At 36.4% G+C, this 23,023-nt stretch overlaps 1 protein-coding gene across 1 annotated transcript in view; it reads left to right on the top strand.

Moving 5' to 3' along the window:
• The window catches only part of LOC150104429 (uncharacterized), a 137,472-nt gene that overhangs the window by 38,599 nt on the left and 75,850 nt on the right, over positions 1 to 23,023 (top strand). Inside the window, exon 3 of the mRNA XM_090396481.1 lies at positions 13,932 to 14,228. Coding sequence (XP_090252607.1) covers positions 13,932 to 14,228 — 297 coding nt within the window. The remainder of the gene's footprint in view (positions 1 to 13,931; positions 14,229 to 23,023) is intronic.

Here is a 23,023-nt window from a genome sequence, read left to right as displayed (position 1 = left end):
GTTGCCATCTACAAAAGACAAACTGGCACCTCTATCATTAGCTGGTGTTTACCAGATACCATGGGAATGTAATTTATCATACTTTGGACAAACAGGCCGTTCTGTGGAAAAAAGAATGAAGGAACATCAGTATTATATCGAATACATGAAACCTCATAAGTCTGGTCTAGCACAACATAGCATTGACACTAAACATTGGGATAAAGCTGCTTGTCTTCTCCACAGATGCAGGTTTAAATATGAACGTCTTTTTAAAGAAAGTTGCGAAGCCCTTTTACCTTGGCTGAATTTGAATCGAAATCACTGTGTCTCTCTCTCCCAAAAGTTTGGGAGATTCTCATCTTATGCAACCATGAATGAAATAGTTTTTAAGAATTATTTAATAATATTTTATTAATATTGAATCTTCTGGCACATGGCAACAATTTAATTGGTAATCCACCGACTGTTCTGTACTTTGTATTCCATTCCTTTAACTGTTTGTTCTACACTGATGATGTATTGTTACTTTCAGTATGAAATATTTGTACCTTTAATTCATTCAAGTTATTAAAGTTAGTTTTATACATGTTAAGTTATTATTGCGTGGTGATATGTCATCAAACCCTGTTGCCTTATTGACATGAAGGTTATTTATTTCCTCAAATATCTCCTGCTCACTCGCAATAGCCATCCTCTCCTATGGCCTGTACACTTAAGTTTCTCACAATTTCACCGAGATCAGAATTGAAACGCCCTTAAAAATTAATCACCAAATATCTCAACACTGTCTTCTGCAGTAGCTACCATTCTACCATTTTCATATATTCATGTTATCGTAGCATAACATTCTTCCTTCTACTTGTCAGATCTAAAAAAAAAACAAAAAAATTAGGGTTTTTCTCTTCACCTGAGTTGCTAATTTCTGCTCATAATGAACTTTTGTTGTCCTTACTGAATTACTCTCCTTGCTTGTTCTTTATTCTAAATCCTTTTCGTGTAACTGATTATTACCATTATTCATCTTGTACTGCCTCCAAAGTGTTTTCTTCTTCCAGATTTCATGCTCAAGTCCCTAATTCATCCATTAATTGAATCAACAACCATTTTCCTTTGCCCACACTGCCAGTTTATTTAAATCATATTGCAAGATATCTACATCACCTTTAACAACTATTGCCCTCACTAGTTTTGCATCATTGTCAAAATCCAATCTAAACCCATAATAATTACCCTTCGTTTGTGCACTAACCCAAAGTTTTTTATGTTTCTTCATCGCAACCATCCATATTCACTGGCAATAGGGAATATATAGCAACATCCAATTAAATATCTCTTCCTGTTGACCTCCACTTTACACCACACCATCTCATAAATATTGCCACAATTACCCTCTTTTATTCAGCCTTTTTACCTTCAGAATATATTCACACATTGATGCTATTATGTATTTCTTTGTCATTTCCCAAGCAGCTTTTATTTCCTTACTGCTCAACTCCTCATTCCATGTTATAGCTCCAAGTTGTCTCCTAACTTGTCATAATCACCAGCCTTGTAATGCCACATATATCCTTTCTTCATAGAAGTCTGCATGTGGCTAGCCATAACCCAAGTGATCACTTCATGACCATTCACACTAAATGGAGGAAAGTGCAAAACCAACTCACAATTACATCTTCTGATAAAATGATCAGACCTCAAACTCGCACTCCTTGCATGCCCTCCTTTACTTGTTGACTGAGATAGTTGCCTCTAAGAACTCAAGAAATTAATTTTCCTTATTCCCAAATGCTCTTCATTCCAGTCTATACTGCTATAATTAAAATTGCCCATAATAATTACCCTAACTTTGTTCACTAACCCAAGTTGTTTATTACGTTTCTTCATTGCTACACTCCACATTCTCTGGCTTATAGCAACATCTAACTAATATCCCTTCCTGTCAACCTCCACTTTACAACACATTGCCTCATAAATATTGCCACTATTACATTCTTTCATGTCTATCTTATGCAGACGTAATTCCCGAACTATGATCATCAGCAGCCCCCATCTCCTTCTCATTATTTCTATCCTCCCGAAAAACACTGTACATTTCCATTTCTCTTCCTGTTTGGATATCACCTTCATTCAACCATGTTTCACTTATTGCAATCATTTTGGGGCGAATTAACTCAATCAGTGAAACCATTTCTTCTTTCTTACTTTGATACTTCTGGCTTTCATAAATAGACACATCAGCTCACTTTTAGGTCTATAACCAGTCCTACTTAAGCCACTTGTTGGTTGTGATTTCTCTACAACACCTGCACTTACTCAATCACCTTTATCAACACTTACGACATGTATCCACTCAGTCTCAACTTCCCTTCTCACATCCTGACCTATTTCATTTCTGCCCTGATCATCCCTACATATACATTCACTACTACTTCCAACATCTGCTCTCCCTATGTCATGTCTATCTGTCCACCCAGGTGCCCCCTCTATGTTTCCCAGTTCCTCTTGCATTCTTGTTCTCTTTTAGTCTCATCTCTCGCACTACTACTGTTTCCATGCCAAGCACTTGGAAAGATAGTGTGTGTTGCCTAGGTATGATAATGTCGAGCTGAGCAGAAGAGCAGTGATATTGAATGGCTTAATAACGAGAATATGTCAGAAGTGAGGATTTGAATATGTGGATGCTTGGAGTGCATTTGAGAGCAGAGAGGAATTGTATGCAAGAGACTGCCTGCGTTTGAATGAGGAAGGACGTAGGCATCTGGAGAGATTGCTGTTCTGAACGAGTCAGTGTGTCCCAGTGTAGATGGTAGCAGGGGTGGTCTCTTGTGGGAATGGGTACTTGGGAGAAGGGGGACGACATCAGGTAACGCTGAGCCCAGTGGAGTCTATAGGGGATAATGCTGGGTATAGAAACAATGGCATTTCTCTGCTTTATACCAATGCCAGGAGTATTCGGAATAAGGGAGAGGAATTGGTGGCACTGATAGCATCAGCCTGGCCAAAGATTATTGGGATCACAGAGACATGGTTGACAGAACAGGATATAATAACAGGAATAGGAGTTGCTGGGTACAGCATTTTTCGGCAGGATAGGAAGGGAAAGCGTGGTGGTGGAGTACTGCTTATGATAAGTGATGACCTATGCCCTCTAAGAGTGGAGGCTTTGGAATGTTGTGACACTAACGATTTTTAAAGCATCTGGTGTGAGGTGGATGTGGGCAAGACAGGATATTTAGTGGGGTGTTGCTAAAGCCCAAGGAGCACAGAGGGTGGGGACCAGGAGATGTTGAGACAGTTGAACGTGGCAAGTGCAAAAAGAACGATTGTTATGGGAGATTTTAACAACAGCAGTATAGATTGGGGAAAGGAAGATTCATGCATGTAGCAATAAGGGAGTGGAATGTCTAGAATTCTTGAGGGAAAAATGTCTTAGGCAACATGTAACAGAGGGAACAAGAGGTTCTAGAGTTTTGGATTTGGTTATAGCATCAGAAGAGTTGATAATAACTGAGATGACATCTCTCCCACCAGTTGTAGAGAGTCACCATATGGTTTTGACTTGGAAAATGAATAGACATGCAGGAGTGTCAAATGGACAGGAATGTATGTGGAATTATAAAGCAGGTGATTATAATAGTCTTTGACGTCAATTTGGGGAAGTTTTGTGGAGGGAGGAATTGGAAGGCTTGGATATCATTAGTGCGGAAATTGTGAAGGAATATTTGTTAGCAGCAATGGTAAGCTGTATTCCACGAGTGTAGAAGACACTATTTGGAGTAAAGTGGGTGAGAAACAATATTAAACAGGAGCTACATGTGCAAAAGAGGCTATTAAAGAGATATAAGGAGACAGGTGAAGAGAAGATATATGAAGAATATAAGACACAGGCCAGAAGAGTGACTAGTATGGTAAGGAAGACGAAACTGGAATATGGGAAAAGATTGACCCTTAGATCCAAGGAAAATCCTGGTGAATTTTTTAGCTATGTGGCCAGTAGGAGGAGAAATGACTGTGGAAGAATGACATTGTGGGATAAAAATGGGAACAGAGTGACTGATGCAGAGGACATAGTGGAATTGTTCAATAAACACTTTATTGGAGTATTTCATTCTGGAGGAATCAATTTGAATACTAGAGGGATAGAGCAGGTTCGAGGTTTAGAGGTGCAGGAGAGGAGAGTGTGTTCCACATACTGAGTACTCTGGATGTTAGTAAAGCTGTAAAACTGGATGGTATTTCACCACAAGTTTTGAAAGAATGTGCTAAGGAACTGACAATGCCCTTGACCTGGCTTTTCAATGAAAGTCTGGCTGCGGGAAAGGTGCCCATGGAATGGAAGGAAGGTAAGATAGTGCCATTGCATAAGGGCGGTAGCAGACTAAAAGTGTCTAATTATAGGCCAGTTTGTGTATTATCAGTAGTTAGTAAGATCTTGGAGAAAGTAGTGAGGGACCATATACAGCATTGGGCAGATGAGGATAATGTTATCAGTGAGCGTCAGCATGGTTTCTTGAATGGGCGCTCTTGTTTTAGCAATATGGTAGCCTAAAACAAGAGTGCCCCTTCACAAATCCATGATGAATAAGTTAAAAGAGCATTAGATGAGGGGAAAGGCATATACTGCCATTTTTCTAGACTTAGCAAAGACATTTGTCAGGTGCCACATGATAAGCTGATATTCAAGTTGCAGCACATGGGTCTGGATGTCAGATTGGTCAACTGGATTTAGGATTGTCTGTCCAATAGGTATCAGAGAGTTGTGTATGGTGGAGCAATATCAAAGAGGCAGAAGGATACAAGTGGGGTTCCACAGGGCTCAGCTGGAACCTATATTGTTTAACCTTTATATCAATAACATTGTCCATGGATTGCAAGGGGATATTCGGTTGTTTGCAGATGATGCGAAGCTGGGAAGGGTTATTAGTAATAGTGCAGATGTGGTAGCCCTGCAAGAGGATTTGAATAAGCTAGATAGATAGGCAAATGAATGGGGGTGTCAGTTTAATGCAGCAAAATGTAAGGTCTTGAGGTTTTGGACACATCGATGGGACGCTGCATACTCTATGGGAGGAGTTAAACTGGAGGAAGTAGGAGAGACAAGAGATCTGGGTTTGATGATTGATAGAAACCTGACATTTAGGGGCCATATTGCAAAGGTTGTGAAGGTAATGCTGAGGATTGCTGCAGTAATGAGGACACTGACCTGCAGAGATAAAATGGTTATCATTCTGTTGTATAAGACACTTATCAGACCACATTTAGACTACTGTTCTCAGATCTGGTCCCCAGGATTTGAAGGGGATAAATTAACTGTGGAAAGGGTACAAAGGCGGATAACAAAGATGGTGTTGTGACTGTACAATGTTAGTTATGAGGATCGGCTGAGGGAGTGTGGACTGCAGAGTTTAGTGGATATGATTGAGACTTTTAAACTGTTGAGAGGTGGTTACAGGGTTGACACTGGGGAATTCTTTTGCTTGGTTGAACAGCAGGAAGGAGTCATGACATGGGGCCAACCCTGGAAGTTATGAAAGGAAACTGTGAGAAAGAGGGTGAGGAGTGGTTTCTTTGCATGGAGGGTGGTTGAACCATGGAATGCATTGCATGATGGAGTGGTGAGAGCAAGAACGGTCAATGCATTTAAGGAGTGGTATGATAGACTTTGTGTTATTTAGAATAGACCTCCAACGATGAGTCTTTTGACTCAATGGAGGCCTGAATAATAATAATAATTGTAGAAAGTATTTGTTTACATAATTCCTCTCTAGATCTCCAGCACTCAGATGTAGCATACTTCAATAGATGAGAGCGTGAAATGAACAAGATATTATCATGGAAGACAGAAGTTAGCATGCAGCGGAACAGAAGCAGCATGCAACATGTTGGCGGTGGAGGCAAATTACAAAATTGAATACATGCTAGATTGCACAAATTGTTGCATATAATATGAATGTTTTAAATTTTGAATACGCACATTCACATTTATATATGCAAGAAATGAAAACATTTAAGAAGCCTTTCTTACACCAATCAGTTGGTGTAAGACAAGCAGATGATGCAGTACTAATCACTCAGAAGAAAATCAGCTACAAAGGGTATTTAGTTAACTAACAGTGCTGTGATGCATAGTAAATATTGATAAAATATTGATAAGCAGAAAATAATTGCAGATAAAGCTTGTGGATAATCAGTTAAGCAATCTTAAAAGCCATCTCATAGAATAGGTGTATATATATCTAGAAGTCTAATTACTTAAGATGGAAAATTAACAAGAAACAAATAATAGCCCAAACAGCCTTACTTAACATGAAACAAATACTAACAAAATCACTTAATACTAGAATTGATGACTTTCTGTGTGTATATTCTACATTGATGTATGTTTCAAAAACATGGATTATGAGAAAGGAAAAATGGATAAAGGCTTTGATCAGGCTGCATATGGATTACTGTGCAGAGATTTGGTCACCTGGCTTTCAAAAGTGTGAATTATTGGAGAGGGTTCAGCGACAATTGACTAAGTCAGTTTCTAGTCTCAGAAATGTAGAGTAAGAGGACAGATTAAGAGAATGCAAACTGTAGTGCTTAGTGGATAGAAGGAAGAGAAGAGGGGACATGATTGTGACATAAGTGGTAAGGGTAATTACCATATTAATACGATTGCACCAAGAGTGGTGGGTGATTGGAATGCATTTGCTGAAAGTGTGGTGAGTGCAGAGACAGTGAATGCATTTAAGTTCAGGTATGATGAGATGCTCATGTAAGATTGGAACCTCCTATGAGGTTTGATGATGATAATGAAGACTGGCTTTGGAGATGTGGTTCCTAAGAAGAATGATACAGATTAGCTGGATAGAAAAGGTTGCAAACATATACTTGAAAGATTACTGAATGAGATCAGAAAGAGAAAAATGACATTCTTTGCACATACTCTAAGAGAAGGACTGACTGTGATCATACACAAGGAAGAAGAGGCTGACAGAGACTTCACTCTATGAAGAACATAGAATACTGGGCACACAAAAGTACTATCCAAATATTATCATTCCCAGACCTCCATGGATTTACTTATCATTGGAAATCCTCATGTCATACACATAGCGCATATGCACCGTCTTAAATGCATTCATATTCTCTGCAGACACCACACTTTCAGGAAATGCATTCCAATTATTCACTACTCTCTGTGCAAAAAACATGTTTCTTAATTCTTTGTTTGCCATTGTTATACTGCCAATGATAACCTCTTGTTCTCCGATGATTCTATGAATTGTATTTTGAATATGTAAATTGTATTTTCTCAACCTTTTTATACTCAACATTCCAGAGACTAGTTAATGTAAACTGATTATTAATAATATTCATCCTCTGAAAATTTTCACAACTATCTGATTACCCGCTTGACTGATTTGTCTCTTTCATCATTAGCTTACTGCATTACAATCCCACCAATGTGTTAACATACTTGTTATTTTTTAGTTCAAAGCACTTTGTAGTCTTATTGCATTTAACGATAATTTCATGAATGGAACTTATTAAGAGAGCCCTCCAGGAGTCGCTTGTTGAGGGAGGACACATACTACATGCACCAGCTATCATACTTATTCTTGAATTTATTTACATTGCTTGCACTCACAACATCCAATGGTAATGGATTCCAATCATGCACCACCCTATAAGAGACAAAAATCTAGCCCTCAATTCTTAGTGGCATTCATTCTTAATTTTGAAGGATGCTCTCTTTGTCCTTTCCCCACCCTCCATAAATTGAAAAATTCCATCAACTGAAATCTTGTATGAGCCTTTCAGAGGTTTGTAAGTCTCAATTGCATCACCTCTCTTTCTCCTATAATAAATTTAGTTTAATCCTTTATCCCAGTGAGAGCAAACAAAATTTGTGCCTGAAAATATCTTCAGGACTGAATATAGTGTTGTACTATCTTACCTGGGTAAGTAGTACAACACCAGGCAATTCGTAGCAAAGGTGGAGCAAGCTACCAACACTACTATCCCAGTATCTCCCAAAATGCAAAACACATCTCCTTGTGGATATGTATACTGTTATGCATTACGGGATTGGCCGCTACCCAGACTAGTTTCGACCTTTATTGAGGTCTCTTCAGTGGGAGCCAGGCCCAGAGTTGGAGATACCAGGCAGAAGCAGTAGCAAGGTCATCTTTACCTATAGGAGCAGGAACTCTTTCCTTTCCAACTGTCCATTTTTTAACATGGAAGTCTATGGGAGACCGCTGTGCATGTCGTGATGCGTTAGCAGGCGCCTCGTCCTCGTTCGCGAACGGAAGTGACGTCACCGGAAGGGGGATGAAGCGGATGTTACGTCAGGCAGACGTCACAATGACGCACCGATGAGTAGTGGAGGAAAGCTTCTCGCTAGTGGAATAATTGCGCCCGCCGATTTTGAAACGAACATTCCTTTACCAGAGGAACTGAATACTTAGGATATAAAGAAAACAGCTATAACACAAATAACAAGCACTTTTGCTGGATGTCACCACAGATGAAACCTGTTAGAGAAGCTGACGTATCTTTCGTAATATTACGGGCGCTGGAAGGGCATATGCGGCGGAAACTAAATATATCCCATGCACGATGCAATGTTGTCGGTTGAATAGTAGTCGATAACACTTAACAAGCACAAGCAGCACTGAGGAGAATATAAATAAAGCATACAAGAAATGAAGTAAAAATGAGTCGGGTATTCGTTTCGTGTTTGTTATCACCACACAAACGCTATCATGACTCCATATTTTTGGCTACTGTTGAGGGTTCCATCACTGGCGGGAAAATGCAGCCGAAAATGGTATCCGCCATACGCGGACAACGTCGGTGCGATTGCTGGATGTCTCGGTTTGTATGGTATCGTCGGTTTCCATACAATGCACAATTCCTAAATACATACATACAGATCCAAACATAACCAATACAAGCAGCACATACCAAGTAAGAGAGGACAAAGTTAGATTTTTTTACAAAACGAATGCGCACATATCACGAACAGAAACTAACTCCCTGCAGCAGGAAACCACCACGTGGATGAAGATGGCCAGTAAATACAATACCTGTGGTATGATGGCGCTTTTGGTCATCGTTATCGCGGGCGATTTATATAGCAGCATTTACAGAGCGATGAACATGATATATTGTTAATATCACATTTTAATCTACGAAGTGCTTATTTAATAGTTACATTTGAAATTGGATATTCGAATATATATATATATATATATATATATATATATATATATATACTTTATAATATAACATGATAATTAAAATAAAGTGATATTACATCCCATTTTGTTCCGCTACAAAACTTAGATGTTAAACTTAAATATTAAAATTTAAAAAAATAATCACTAATAAGTAAAAATAATAACTATCCAGGTTTGCTGGACGTGTATATACGTCCTATGCTTTTTTTTTTTTTATTGTTCTCTGTGAGGAGTAAGGTTTTTCTCTGTGCCCCCCATAGAGAGTGAGGCCCCCAGCTTGCGCATCATGCGCCTAATGGTAAATGCGGCCCTGAATATATATATATATATATATATATATATATGTAAAAGATACCAAGCAATTTTAAACCTGGTTTTTACTCCATTTCCCAAGTAAGCAAACAGACTAAAAGTCAAGTTTGCGCCTGCAATTGATGCAAGTCTAACTGATCCCACAGGTAGTGCAGGACCAGGGCAACTCGTGGCAAAGGTGGAACAAGCTCCGATCACTAGTCTTAATATTTACCCTTAATGCCAAAACACATCTCCAAGAAGGGGATGTATGATGTTTTGTATTAAAGGCAAGGGGCCACTACCCAGACCGGTTTCGACCTTTATTGAGGTCTCGTCAGTGGGAGCTAGGCTAGAAATACCAAGATTTAGCAATACAGAGCTTGTAAGTATTTCGCCAAAACAAGTTACCATAAGGTGTTTTAACCTTATTAAATAAATCTCTGGAGGAGATATAAATGTAGGAAGTATTTTTACCTTGGGTATAAATATGTAAAAGGCCTTTTACATATTTATACCCAAGGTAAAAATACTTCCTACATATATATATATATATATATATATATATATATATATACACACACACACACACACACACACACACACACATACATACATACATATTCCTTCAGAAGTCGCATTAAACAGCCTCAATCAGTTTCGAATTAATTCATCTATATTGATTATAGATGCAATTTCATGCTCTGTAGATATTATTATTAGACAAGTGAGTCGTTCCTGAGCCATCGTAGAACGAGTGTAATTTGTTTAAAGTTTTAATTTTGAGTAACTCGGGGGGGGGGGATTCAAATACTCTGTTTATGTGATAGAAACTGCTCTTATCCAACTAATTAATACAAATAGCAGCAGCACACAAAAAACCTGTTGTCTCTGGATTAAACTGCTAATTCTGGATTAATAAGTCGCTCAGTGTTTGGTCAACCCAAGTCAAACATTTACGAAGAGAAACTTTCCAGAGGAGATTGGAATTTAGTAATACTGATAAGAACAATAGTCTAAAAGTCCAGAAGTGAAAACCATATATGACAAAATGAAAAGTTTATTTAAGTAAAAACACAAAAATAAATACAACCAATATATCTTAGAATTCATAATTAAAAGGACTAATAATAGATTTCTACAGATGCGTCTCATCTTGTTTGGTATTAAAGTTATTCTGAAGCATTATGAATTTTACGATTTTATTATTATGCCGCTAATATTTCTTCAAATGAGTCACTTTTTACAACCAAACTGGCTATGTTAAAATCCCTTTGACCTAATTAAAACGTAGAATGCTGTTGAAACTTCATCAGTATTTTATCTGTTCAACTGCAATCTCCCCCCGCCGTTAACGGATTATTGTCTTTATGTGCACTGGGTTACCTGGAATTTCTTTACTGCCCTACGATATTTGACATTTTTTGCTGCACAATTTGTTGTCTCTTCCCAAAAAAAAAAAAACGAATTTCACATGTGCAAAAATAAATAATCAAAATGTTTGTTTGCATTGGAAAGATTGTGTCAAATATAATTTTTAAATAACATTTATTGCAATAAATATTACATTTTGCTTTCTTTCCTTACAAAATAAGATTATATGGGTCTCACATTTCAATTTTAGGAACGATTTTTTTTTATGAACAATAAATGGTGTTAAACTGCATTACTCGAGGTTTCCGATTGCGAGCCTTTTTAATATCAAAAATTTATCCAATGGTATTTTATTCACATGCTCTTCGCTTTTGTCTTTGGCTTAAAACTGCAAGATTTTTTTTCTACTTCTTTCGACTACTTCAAATATCTTATTAGCAGGGATGCAATGTGCCTTTATTTATTTTTCGGAAACGAAAATCACAAGTGCGGCAAGCTTTTTTCACCCTGGCGCGTATGGTGACATATACCGTAAAAAGCAAACATGCCGCGTGTGCTCGGCCGCATATGCACGCAAGCGACCGATCGTAACCATAGCCACATAGGGAGACCACGGCCGCTATGCTAGCCGTCGACAGCGACGGAGAGAGAGAGGGAGATACGAGCGTCACCATGACGTCAATCTGATGTAACTTCCGCTTCATCCCCCTTCCGGTGACGTCATTTCCGATAGCGAACGAAGACGAGGTACCCGCTCACGCATTAATGCGTCCGCTGCGGTCTCCCATAGGCTACCATGTTAAATAACCAGCCGTTTGAAAGGAAAGAGTCCGATATTCGAAATGGATTAATTTCAAAACTTGAAAAGAGCCCTAATTTTAGTAAGTTGCGCTATTCTCACTGAAAGGTAACAAATTGCATGACATGTTAATATCGGAATTTAGCTTCGATACGATCTTTCTCACGTTTACTCTTTTTACGTATTAATTATGCTTGTTAGTTTTTGTTTTCATACACGCAGTGTCTGCACTTGTGATGTGCTCGTTATGAAAATGTTATATTAGAAGTAACATGTAAGGAAGTAAAAATATTGAAGTACTTACTAAACTGATTATTTATGTTACTTATAAGAAAGTTTGTTGTATTTTAAAATGTTGAATTTTGTGTTTGTGAAAGACTTTCTTTTAGCGCTAATGGATACAGCGAGTCAGCCATTTTATTTCAGTGCGTAGTTTCTGACTTTTGTGAAGTGCGCATGCTCCCGGAGAGAACTTGATGTGTGATTGACAGCTGACAAGGAAAGCGTTGCGTATCCAAGTTACAGTTGTAAACAAGAGAGCGTTCGGAAAGTTTTTAGAACACTGGCCGAGATATATTCAAGTTGGAAGGAACTTGATATTTTTTGTGTGCGGCAGTCAAAAGAATTTTCATAATGCATTCCGAAAAGGGAATAGTGAAAATAATAGGTTTCAAGCAGGAATAAGTAATGAATAAAAGGGAAGTCTTGAAACTATAAGTTTTATATAAATTGGCCGGTAAATATTCAAGTTAGAAGAAACTTGATATTTGTTTTTGTGTGTGGCAGTCGGAAGATATTTTATAGTGTATTCCGAAAAGGGAATAGTGGAAATATTAGGTTTCAAGGAGAAATAAGTAATGAATAAAAGGAAATCTTGAAACTGTAAGTTTTTATGGTGAAATAAATTAAGACTGTCAATTTAGTATTGTGAATGAAAGGAGAACTTGTTGCTTACATTCTAAAGTGAATGTTTTTCTTAGAGAAAATATTGATAAGGAAGTTCTATAAGTATTAAGGATGCTTGAAAGTGAATGTTTAGAAAATATATTGATTAAGAAGATTTATAGGTATTAAGGATGCCTGATCTGATGAGTATTGCTACTAAAAGGAAACAAGATTTAGTCAAGAAGATTTTTATGTGTGTTATATTGATTGATGAAAAGGATCCTGAAAATGAAGCACAGAGCTGTATAACTTCTGGAAAAGAGCCTTAACAGAAAGAGAAAAAGACTATGAACATTTTTTTGTGATTGTGAAAGAAAAAGTGTTTAGTCTTAAGAGTAAGTTTATATTTTTAAATAAGGCCTTGGATCCATGTAATCTATAGTTATAGTTATGTATTATTACTAGAAGTGTATATATATTGTTTTAGTTTTATTAAATGTGTTTATTTTGTATTTGGTATTGAGTCAATGATTAGTTGGATTCTGAAAGAGTGAGTTAAAGTCATTGCACCAATTGGAGTGAACTCTTTGTGCAAATATAATAACATATAGGAACACTCGGAGTTAAAAATAATTGTTAGTAAAAGAAATTTATATAATATTTCATCTCATAAGTATATAGTATAATTATTAACAAAGGCACAGCCGATAGACTAAATAGTTAATATACTATATATAATATACTATAGAGGGAATATAAATATATATAAAATACACATTATAAATAACACCTCTTTCCTTACCTCAGTTAGAAATTTTTCCATTGTTTGTTGCAGATAAATAATTCAGATTTCGTTTTCTTCTTCAACAACTTGCTTTACTTGTGTAATGTGTACTTGTAAGACAGAGGATTACTTGTAATCCTCTGCCTCCTAAATTCTCCACCTCTAGCTGAGTCCATTCAACAATGCATGCTGAATATCTCACGACAGATATGGCCCAGGTGTTTAATTGCTTTTATCAAATTTCCAGCATTAAGCATTGACTTAAGGAGTTTTCTTAGTTGCCTTATGTATTCTGCTCTAGTTTTTTCTTTGATCTTATTGTGCAGTACTTCTGATGCTTCTAAAAATTCTGACATATTTGTAATTATCTTTGAATTTTATTGCCTTGATTTTTTTTCTTTTGCCAATGAGCAGCTAGATTTTGTTCAGGTCTTCAAACTTTCCTCTTGTTATTCCAGCAATTGTGCATCTGTTGATATATCTTGACTGAATATGTGCACGGTATTAAGCAATGATCCAAGTTCATTCTCTGATTTTGTGTATGTATGTATGTCATGTGTATTATTATTATTTTTTTTTTCAGATTTTAAAGTAACAATTAACTTTACACAAGAACTTCCATATCTGTTCACTGAGATGAATATGCACGTACTGACTTGTGTGGTTGATGAAATACCTACAAATAGTACAGTTCAGTATAAGTGGATTAAGGATGGAATTGGAACTTCATCACATCAATCAATACATCCATTTCTGCTTCAGGATAAAACTAGAAGTGAATATGTAAATGCAAGTTCTCAAGGTATATATCAGTGCAAGGCATTAGTTGAAGAAGCAAATGAAGCCAAAATTTCTGAACCTCTTCATTTGATTTTAAAAGGTAAGTTAGTTTGGTTTGTAGGTTTAACTATTTGGGTTAGATCATGACTATAACATTGGACTCAGCTTCACTTCCAGCTTGATCTGTGAAGTTAGAGAAGGAGGAGCCAGTTTATGTTATGAATGTTAGTCTCCTAGGATGATACATCCTACGGTTTGGATAATTAGATTGTATGAGGGTTGTTTAAAAAGTTTGGTAAATTTCCAATAGATGGCTACACAATTCGTTCATTCATACCAGTGTCCAAACATATCTTTTTCATGACCCCTGACAAAATTTAGCCATGTGCAATACGTAGTTCTAGTTTGGCAAACATTTAAAATGACAGTGCTCACATGTTTCATAAAAATGGAGAAAAACAAGTTTTGTGAAGTAACAAAACACTTTTATTTGAAGAAGTGGACTGCTGCTCAGATCAAAGCGAGTTAGATGCAGTTCATGGGGACTGCACAGCATTAAAGACTATTTATTTTTGGATAAATGAGTTTAAACTTAGTTGTAAGTCCAACGAAGAGTGCTCTGGACGCCTGACTGAGGTCACTACGAGGGAAATGGTTGACAAAATCCATGGTATTGTTATGGAAGTTACCGAGTGAAAGTGCTTGAGATTACTGAGATTGTAGGCATCTCAACTGAATGGGTGTATAATATCCTGCATAAAAAATTGCGCATGAAAAAGCGGTGTGTGCGATTGTTGACTGTCGATAAAAACACATGCGAAAAGACATTTCAATGCAGTGTTTGGTGATGTTTAATTGCAATTTGTAGGATTTATTGTGTAGATTCATTACTGTAGACAAAACTTGGATCCACCATTACACACCTGAGTCCAAGCAACAGTCAAAGCAGTGGACAATTCCCTGTGAAAGAACACACAAAAAAAGTGAAGACAAGTGATTTCTTGTTCCAAAACTTAAAAATTTGACTCAGTGGGAAAAAAAGTTTTGCATATGAGAATGTCATCAAGGCTGTCAATGACTGTTTTGCACAATTTGACAAATTATACTTTTTTAGATGAAAAAAGTCGGAAATTCGCTGGACCAAATGTGTAAACTTCGATGGAGACCGTGTTGAGTAATAAAGGTGATTTTTTTTATTTTTTCCAAAATAATGTTTAACTTGTTTTTTTACCAAACTTTTCAAACAACCCTCGTATAAAGTAAACTTTTAAAGATAAGCAGTTAAAGATGCATCCCGCTATTCAATCAGCTCTGGTATTTTAAACCAGAGCTGATGGAATAGTGGGATTAGAGGTTTGTTAAACTTTGGCAAGTAATGGGTGATATAACAAAAGCCCAAATTCCATCCTTTTTTTTTTAGAAGGTATTAAATATGTAGTTGGTATAACTGAGATGGATGGTAGTTATGGAGGAGGCCAGTTCAGGTTTGATTAAGAATAGCAGATCAGATTTTGATCAAATGTTTAAGCATTGATGTACCTAGTCTAGCCATAAATACTGGGACAACTTGAACAGTGCATAAACCTTTCATCTATCAGTAAATCATTTACAGCTTTCAGCATATACAAATAACATGTATAATGTGCATATAGCAGCACTCTGTTAAAAAAATTTTTTTTTGTCTTCATGCACATCTGAAGTCTGTGATACCACATATTAATGGTGGTATGTGCAACATCCAATAGAAATGCTGCCACTTCTTGCACCAAATCCGCTTTTCAGCTGGTGTTGCTGGGATGTCATTTCTTGTGGCCACATTCTCAAGCTCCGATCACAATTTGATCCAACAGATTCAGATCAAGACTTGCAGACTGCCAATCAGATGGTGGTATGTGGTTGAGTATATTTGCCTACAGCCACTGTTGTAGGCAAATATGCCTATAACAATATGCCTCTCCTAATATGCAGGGATTTAGTCTTGTTGGAAGGGCCACTATGAAACAAAGTTTTGTTCAGGAGCTGTATCACAGGTTCCAGCATAGTATCTTGATACATTTTGGCAGGCATTTGACCTCTTTCTTGCAGAAATGTGACTTGGGTGTGTCTTCCCCCCCCCCCTCTCCCTCCCCCACATGCAATCCTTCACTAATGTGGGAAAATGACCCTCTCGAAATCCTGGGTACTATGGCAAAGCTGTGTACCATCTGGGGCATATACCCAATTGTTTTAGTGGTTAAACGACTATTCAATGTTGATAATCTCATCTGTGAAAAGGATATTTCAGCAGCTGTTCACGTACCACTGAAAAAAAAAAGTGCCTTTGATTTTGTGACCCTCTGACCTCTGCCACATAAGTTGTGGTGTTAGGAAATGCTCAGTAGAATAACAGTAAGCTGTATAAGGAGGGTGTGAACAAGAGAATAAGGAGGTTTTTTTCACCCCCAGGTCATCAGTTAGTACACGTGACATTGTTCTCTATGAAACATTTCTCTCTTGACATCACTTTTTGCATTCTCACAGGATTATGGTGGAGGTGTGGCATCAAAGTTCTCGCAAGTTGTTGCTTCCTAACACTACGTTTTTGACCTGTTCTTTGGCAGTCAGATACATCTTCTGTATCATTGTAACAGTTAATAATCCGATACACAAACATTCTACTGATTCCACGTGTTTTTAATATGTTGAAAATAACAGGCAGCTGCATTCCAACTTTGTGAAGTGCTATTACAGCTGCACAGTTCTCATAATCTTCCCCACTGCATGTTTACCCATACATAGACAACTCTCTTTGTACTTGTACACACGTTAATGGCTGTTTTATGGCATTATGGCACCACTAATGGAACTGGACTGGTTCAGTTCTGTGGGTAGTGCAGTGGTGTATGAAAATTGTAACAACATTTATGGCAAGACTGTGTTTATCATTAATGTTTGTATTGATGGCCTGGATATTGGTGAAATTGATGTAGAAGTATTGGTTGAAATTTTAGTGTTATTGTGGTTTTTTGGTATATATTTATTTCTTGCTTTTGTATTTTTCATATTTTTTATTACTTTTTTACATATGCAGCAACACTGGTATTCAGTTATTTTTCATTGTAGAGTTGTTACAGAAAACTTAAAAGATCAGAGACTTGCAGTTCCTACATGGTGGTGCTCATACTCTGATCCATGTGTGTCCTCAATAGTGTCCCTTGCATATTGCTATACTTGACTCCTCCAGGTAACTAAGCAGAGAAAGTAGTAGCAAATGACTTATTTGCCAGCTGATTGGATATTGAATACATTACCATTCAATTCAATCAACACAATCCTATATTCTACTCCTAACAATCTCTCCGACACTTTGACTACAACTGCAGATATACAGACTGGTCTGTAATTAAAAAGTTCTGGCATAGAGGCATGCTTTAGGAGTGGTAAAATTTTGTCTTTTTTTCCATTCCTTAGCAACCTCACTCACTGCAAGACTTTCATTAAATAACCATGTCACAGGCATAGCTAACTGTTTTGCACATTCCTTAAAAATACATAGTGATGTCATCTATTTCCATAACCTTCTAACATCTAATGCAGTCAACATCTGATACCACGAATTCTTTCATTTCCATTTCTTCTGCACACTCCTCCCTTCTACATATTGCATGGAATCATTTACATCAGTATGATATATGCTAAAATGCTCATGCAACAATAATAATAATAATAATAATTATTATTATTGTCATATCCTAAGAACCCATGGAGTCAAAGGCTCATCTAGAAGGTCCTTTGTCTCACACACACAGCTCATCATACTGTGCTTTAAACACAAATTCTTTGCACACGCCACACTCTCAGGCAATGCATTCCAGTCATTCACAACTCTTGGTGCAAAAAACCTTCTTACTCCCTTGTTTACATCCTCCTTATAGCTTACAGAGATGACCTCATGTTTTCTTTCCTGATCTCCCACCATTTGATGAAAAACAGCCTTACCAATTTGCACTACTCATATCACCCTCTCTTCTTATCCACTAGACTCTGTAAATTGCATCTTCTCAACTTTATTCATATTCAACATTCCAGAGATCCTAAATCACCTTTCAAAAGGATGAAGAGATATTGGACCCTTTCCAACATCTCTTCATCCTTTTGAAAACCAGGTGACCAAATCTGAGCACAGTAGTCCATATATGGCCTGATCAAGGCCTTATCAATGGACCTCAAATCTCCTTACTTCTACAAGTCAGTATCTTCTGCATCGTTGATATATATATATATATATATATTTTTTTTATGTTGTCCTCACAATTTTGGCAATATATATCCTCTAAATTTTAGATCCTTATCCACTATCACCCTAAGATCTCTTATTTCCTCCACCTCCAACAATATATCTCCACCAAGAGTAAATTCTACATCCTATCTGCATTTTCCAAATTTTAAAACCTTTCATTTTGCAACATTGAACTGCATCCCTACTCCTGTGCCCATTCACTCAGCCTATTCAAGTCTTCTTGTAAGGCATATCTACTCTACAGGTACAGGTTAAACTGCAATAGTCCTAAAACAGACTCCTGAGGCTGTTTCTAGTCTTTCTTCTTCCAGGATATTACTCCTCCATACACAACATGCTCATTGATACCCATCAAATAGTCAATCTCCAATCCAATGCACCAATCAAATATCCAACACCATCTGTTGTAGTTTGACTATCAACTTATGTGGTAATCTATCAAAAGCCTTTGCAAAATATGAGTATACTACTATATATCCATCTCCTTCATTCAATACGGCTGTCACCTTTTGTAATAAGTAGATTACTGAAACATGACATCACTTTAGCTGTGTTCAGACAATTCATTGCTGAGAAAAATTCATCGCGGATATATGTTAAAAAAAATAGAAATATTTCCCATATAAGAAATATTAAAAAAAATTTCTTTAAAAAAAATAATTTTAGAAAAATTTAAGAAATATTTTATGTAGAAATACAATTTTACAATAAAAACATTTATTCAAACCTACCAGTTTCGCCAGCAAACTGGCTTTTTCACGGCATTACGGAGATATGAAAGTTAGTAAATGCAAATTAAAAGGAACATAAAAAACATTGTAAACCAAACTAGTATCTATGGTTACACGTTTTGCGTGACAGAGATGACTTATTGTTCTTATTCATTATCACGCATGCATGTTTGTTGTAGACTTGTAATGTGATTACTGGCTAGCTGTAGTTCAGATTGATTGAGAGAGGATCAAGTTTTTCCACAACTGTTTAGAATTACGCCCTGATTTCTGATGAGGTTTCCGCCGGTTATTAGTACTATTGTGGCATCCTTAAATACACGATGCCTGTAGTTGTCATCGAGATATGGCATGGAGCTGTTTTGCCAATCTATCGTGTGGTTAGACGTGCTAAGCCGGAAGAGATGCTTCTGTTGTGGTTTACATCACCAACATGTTCTTTTTGTCTAATTTCTAAACTTCGTGAAGTTTGTCCGATGTAGGCAAGACCACAGGAGCAGGGAATGTAATATACTCCTGGATATTTGTAGAACGGAACTTTATCTTTTGGAGATCCTAAAACTTGTCTGATGTTGGTGGTTGGTTTGAAGACCACTCTGATGTTGTGGGCTCTTAGTATTCTTGCTATTTGATAAGAAATTGAATTGATGAAATTTGCCAATCTAACCACACGATAGATTTTCAAAACTGCTCCATGCCATATCTCGATGACGACTACAGGCATCGTGTATTTAAGGAAGCCACAATAGTACTAATAACCGGCAGAAACCTCAACAGAAATCAGGGTGTAATTCTAAACAGTTGTGGAAAAACTTGATCCTCTCTCTCAATCAATCTGAACTACAGCTAGCCAGTAATCACATTACAAGTCTACAACAAACACGCATGTGTGATGATGAATAAGAACAATAAGTCATCTCTGTCACGCGAAACGTGTAACCATAGATACTAGTTTGGTTTACAACGTTTTTTATGTTCCTTTTAATTTGCATTTACTAACTTTCATATCTCCATAATGCCTTGAAAAAGCCAGACAGTTTGCTGGCGAAACTGGTAGGTTTGAATAAATGTTTTTATTGTAAAATACTGGTCTGTATTAATAAAATTGTATTTCTATAATAAAACGACCAAAAATGTATAATTAAAAATATTTTATGTATTATTTAATATTTCAATTATATAGCTTTTTAAAATTTTTATTTGGTATAAAGTTATTCATCGTGGATACGTGTGAAAATGTTCGTGGATACATGTGAAAAAAAAGATGGCGTATCCGCTCTCCAGCTGCTGCAAGTTCGACTCCCGCTGTGGGCATGGATGTTTGTTATTGTCTGTGGAAATACCAGTGGTGGTCAGTGATAGATGGCATTGGTGTAGTTGCGGTCAGATGGAGTTGTAGAACAGATGCCCTCACTCGATGAGTCCATTGACTTCCTGGAGGTGTCAAATAATAATATTTCGATTATATTTAGCTTTCTGAAAATTTTTATTCTGTATAAAGTTATTAATATTTTTTCTTACTACAGCCTTTGTAGATGGAATATTAATTGTTACAGAACTGGGATAGGATGGTTAGGGAGAAAGAGAAAAGGCATATATACTGCTTTAATATGTTAGAGTGCTAAAAACAAAGGCAATGTTTTTGTTGCCAAAGCTGTACATGGCGGCATTAGAAAGATTGTTATTGAAACTTGTATGTATGAGAAAGGCTTGCAGGCTCTAAGTGTAAACATCACCGAAGTCAGTCAGAAAGAGTTGAAACAACTTTCTAATGGCCAGCAACTTACAATCAAAAGAATGCGGAGGAGAACAAAAGGCGTGCCGAACTTGAAACTTAAGATGAAAGACTCATACTGATTCTTTGGGGGTTGCCAAACTTCATGCGAGGTCTCAGGGGAGGCCTAATAAAAAGGGACTGAAGCAAGTAGAAGGGTTCCCGGTTTCCAGAATTGTTGTCAGAGAGGAGGCTGCCCGGTCCAGAGTCGCCGTCAGAGAGACTGCCCGGATCCACGTTGCTTGAGAGAGGAGTTTTCCGCTTCCAGAAAGGAGTTTCTCGGTTCGAGACGTTGCTAGAGAGAGACTACTTCTAGGCCGCAGACAAGATTTCAAATTGCCTAAAGGAAGAGTTCCAATTGCCAGAGAAAAGTTTCCAGGCCAGGTTAATGTCAGACATTCACCAGTGTGTTGCGTTTTCATTACAATTTGATGAATCAAACGACTTCACTGATATTGCTTAGTTAATGGTATTTATTTGCATGGTATTTCAAGATTATTCAAGTAAAGAACTTTTGAAAATTATACCATTATTGGGAAGGACTAGGGGAGAAGACATTTTTTTGGCATTCGATGAATTTGTGAAACAACACAAACTTCCACTTTTTTAAACTTGTGTCTATTTCTACTGATGGTGCTCTTGCAATGATAGGTAATAAATCAGGCTTCATTTCATCATGTAAAAACGATGACAAATATCCAGATTTTTTAATGTACCACTGTATTATTGATCAACAAGTACTGTGTAGTAAAAGATTAAACAAATTGTTTTGGATATTACATTTAAAATTGTAAATTCTGTTCGAGGAAAAGCCCTGCAACGGCGGTTATTTAAATTACAGGCAGATGATAGGGAACTTCTGTTGTACAATAATGTTTGCTGGCTCAGCAGAAGTCAATTTTTAGAAAGATTTCTTGTATTAATTAACGATATAAAAATTTTCTTGACGAAAAAGGAGATATTTATCCACAATTGAGTGATAAAAGATGGTTTTTACACTTATCATTTTTAGTAGATTTCTGTACGAAATTAAGCAATTTAGAGTTACAAGGTAGAGGTAAAAATTTAATTGACATGTTAAGTTCAATAAAACTTTCCAACAATGCTTACTTTTATTAAAGAAAAATATAAATGGCCGGGAATTTAGACATCTCCCATATTTATTAAAATTTTTTGAACAAAATCGAGAAATGCTTAGCTATGATTTAAAAGAATTTATTCATGAAATAGAATTAGTTGAAGAAATAAATTCAAGATTTAAAGATTTTAATAAAACTGAAATGATTGTATATTTTATCAATAATCCATTTCAAGAAAACTTGAACATCACAGAAATTTCAAATAAAATTAGTGGGCTGTTTGATATAAACCAAGCTGAAGTAGAACTTGAGATAATAAAAATTCAGAATAGTTTACATTTAAAATCAATAAATAGTGAAGTCATTTGGAGGCATGCACATGAAAATTCCTAATATTAACTAATATTGCGCGAAAAATTCTGTTGTTTCGGATCGACATACTTGTCAGAATCCGCTTTTTCAAATATGACCGTCATAAAAAATCAATTAAGAAACCAAATTACAAATGATCATTTGGATGATTGTCTGCGAATGGCCACTTCTTCATATCAACTTGACTATGAAATTATTGCGAGGTCCAAACAATGCCAAATTTCACATTAACTTTTTTTCTTTTTTTTAAATCAACCAGCATTTCCTATAACTTGTGAGTTTGTAATCAATCTGTTATTTTTTCTAACTTTTGTTTTCCAAAATAGAGAAATAAATATTTTATTCCAATATATTTTTTTTTTTTTTTGTTGTATTAAAATAATTAAAAGTGATAAATAAATTTTTAAATACACAAATTTTTTAGTTGTGTATTTTTTTTTAAATTGTTTATTTGTGCGTAATCAGATATCAGGTTGGGGGAACGTGATCTATATAAGAGAGTAGCTCTCCTAATAACTTTTTATAGAAAAGTAGCTCGTGTAATAAAAAAGGTTGAAAACCACTGCTATATATTATAGGGTTATATTGATGGAGGTGGAGGAAATGAGATGTGGGATGAAAAATAAAGATCTAAATTTTAGACAATACCTGTCAAAATTT

This window comes from Typopeltis vanoorti, chromosome 8 (genome assembly GCF_054136105.1).
Source record: "Typopeltis vanoorti isolate ZY-2024b chromosome 8, IOZ_Tvanoo_1.0, whole genome shotgun sequence".
Lineage (NCBI taxonomy): Eukaryota > Metazoa > Arthropoda > Arachnida > Uropygi > Thelyphonidae > Typopeltis > Typopeltis vanoorti.
The sequence above is the reverse complement of the archived record's forward strand: the minus strand, read 5'-3'. Positions and strand labels throughout refer to the sequence as shown.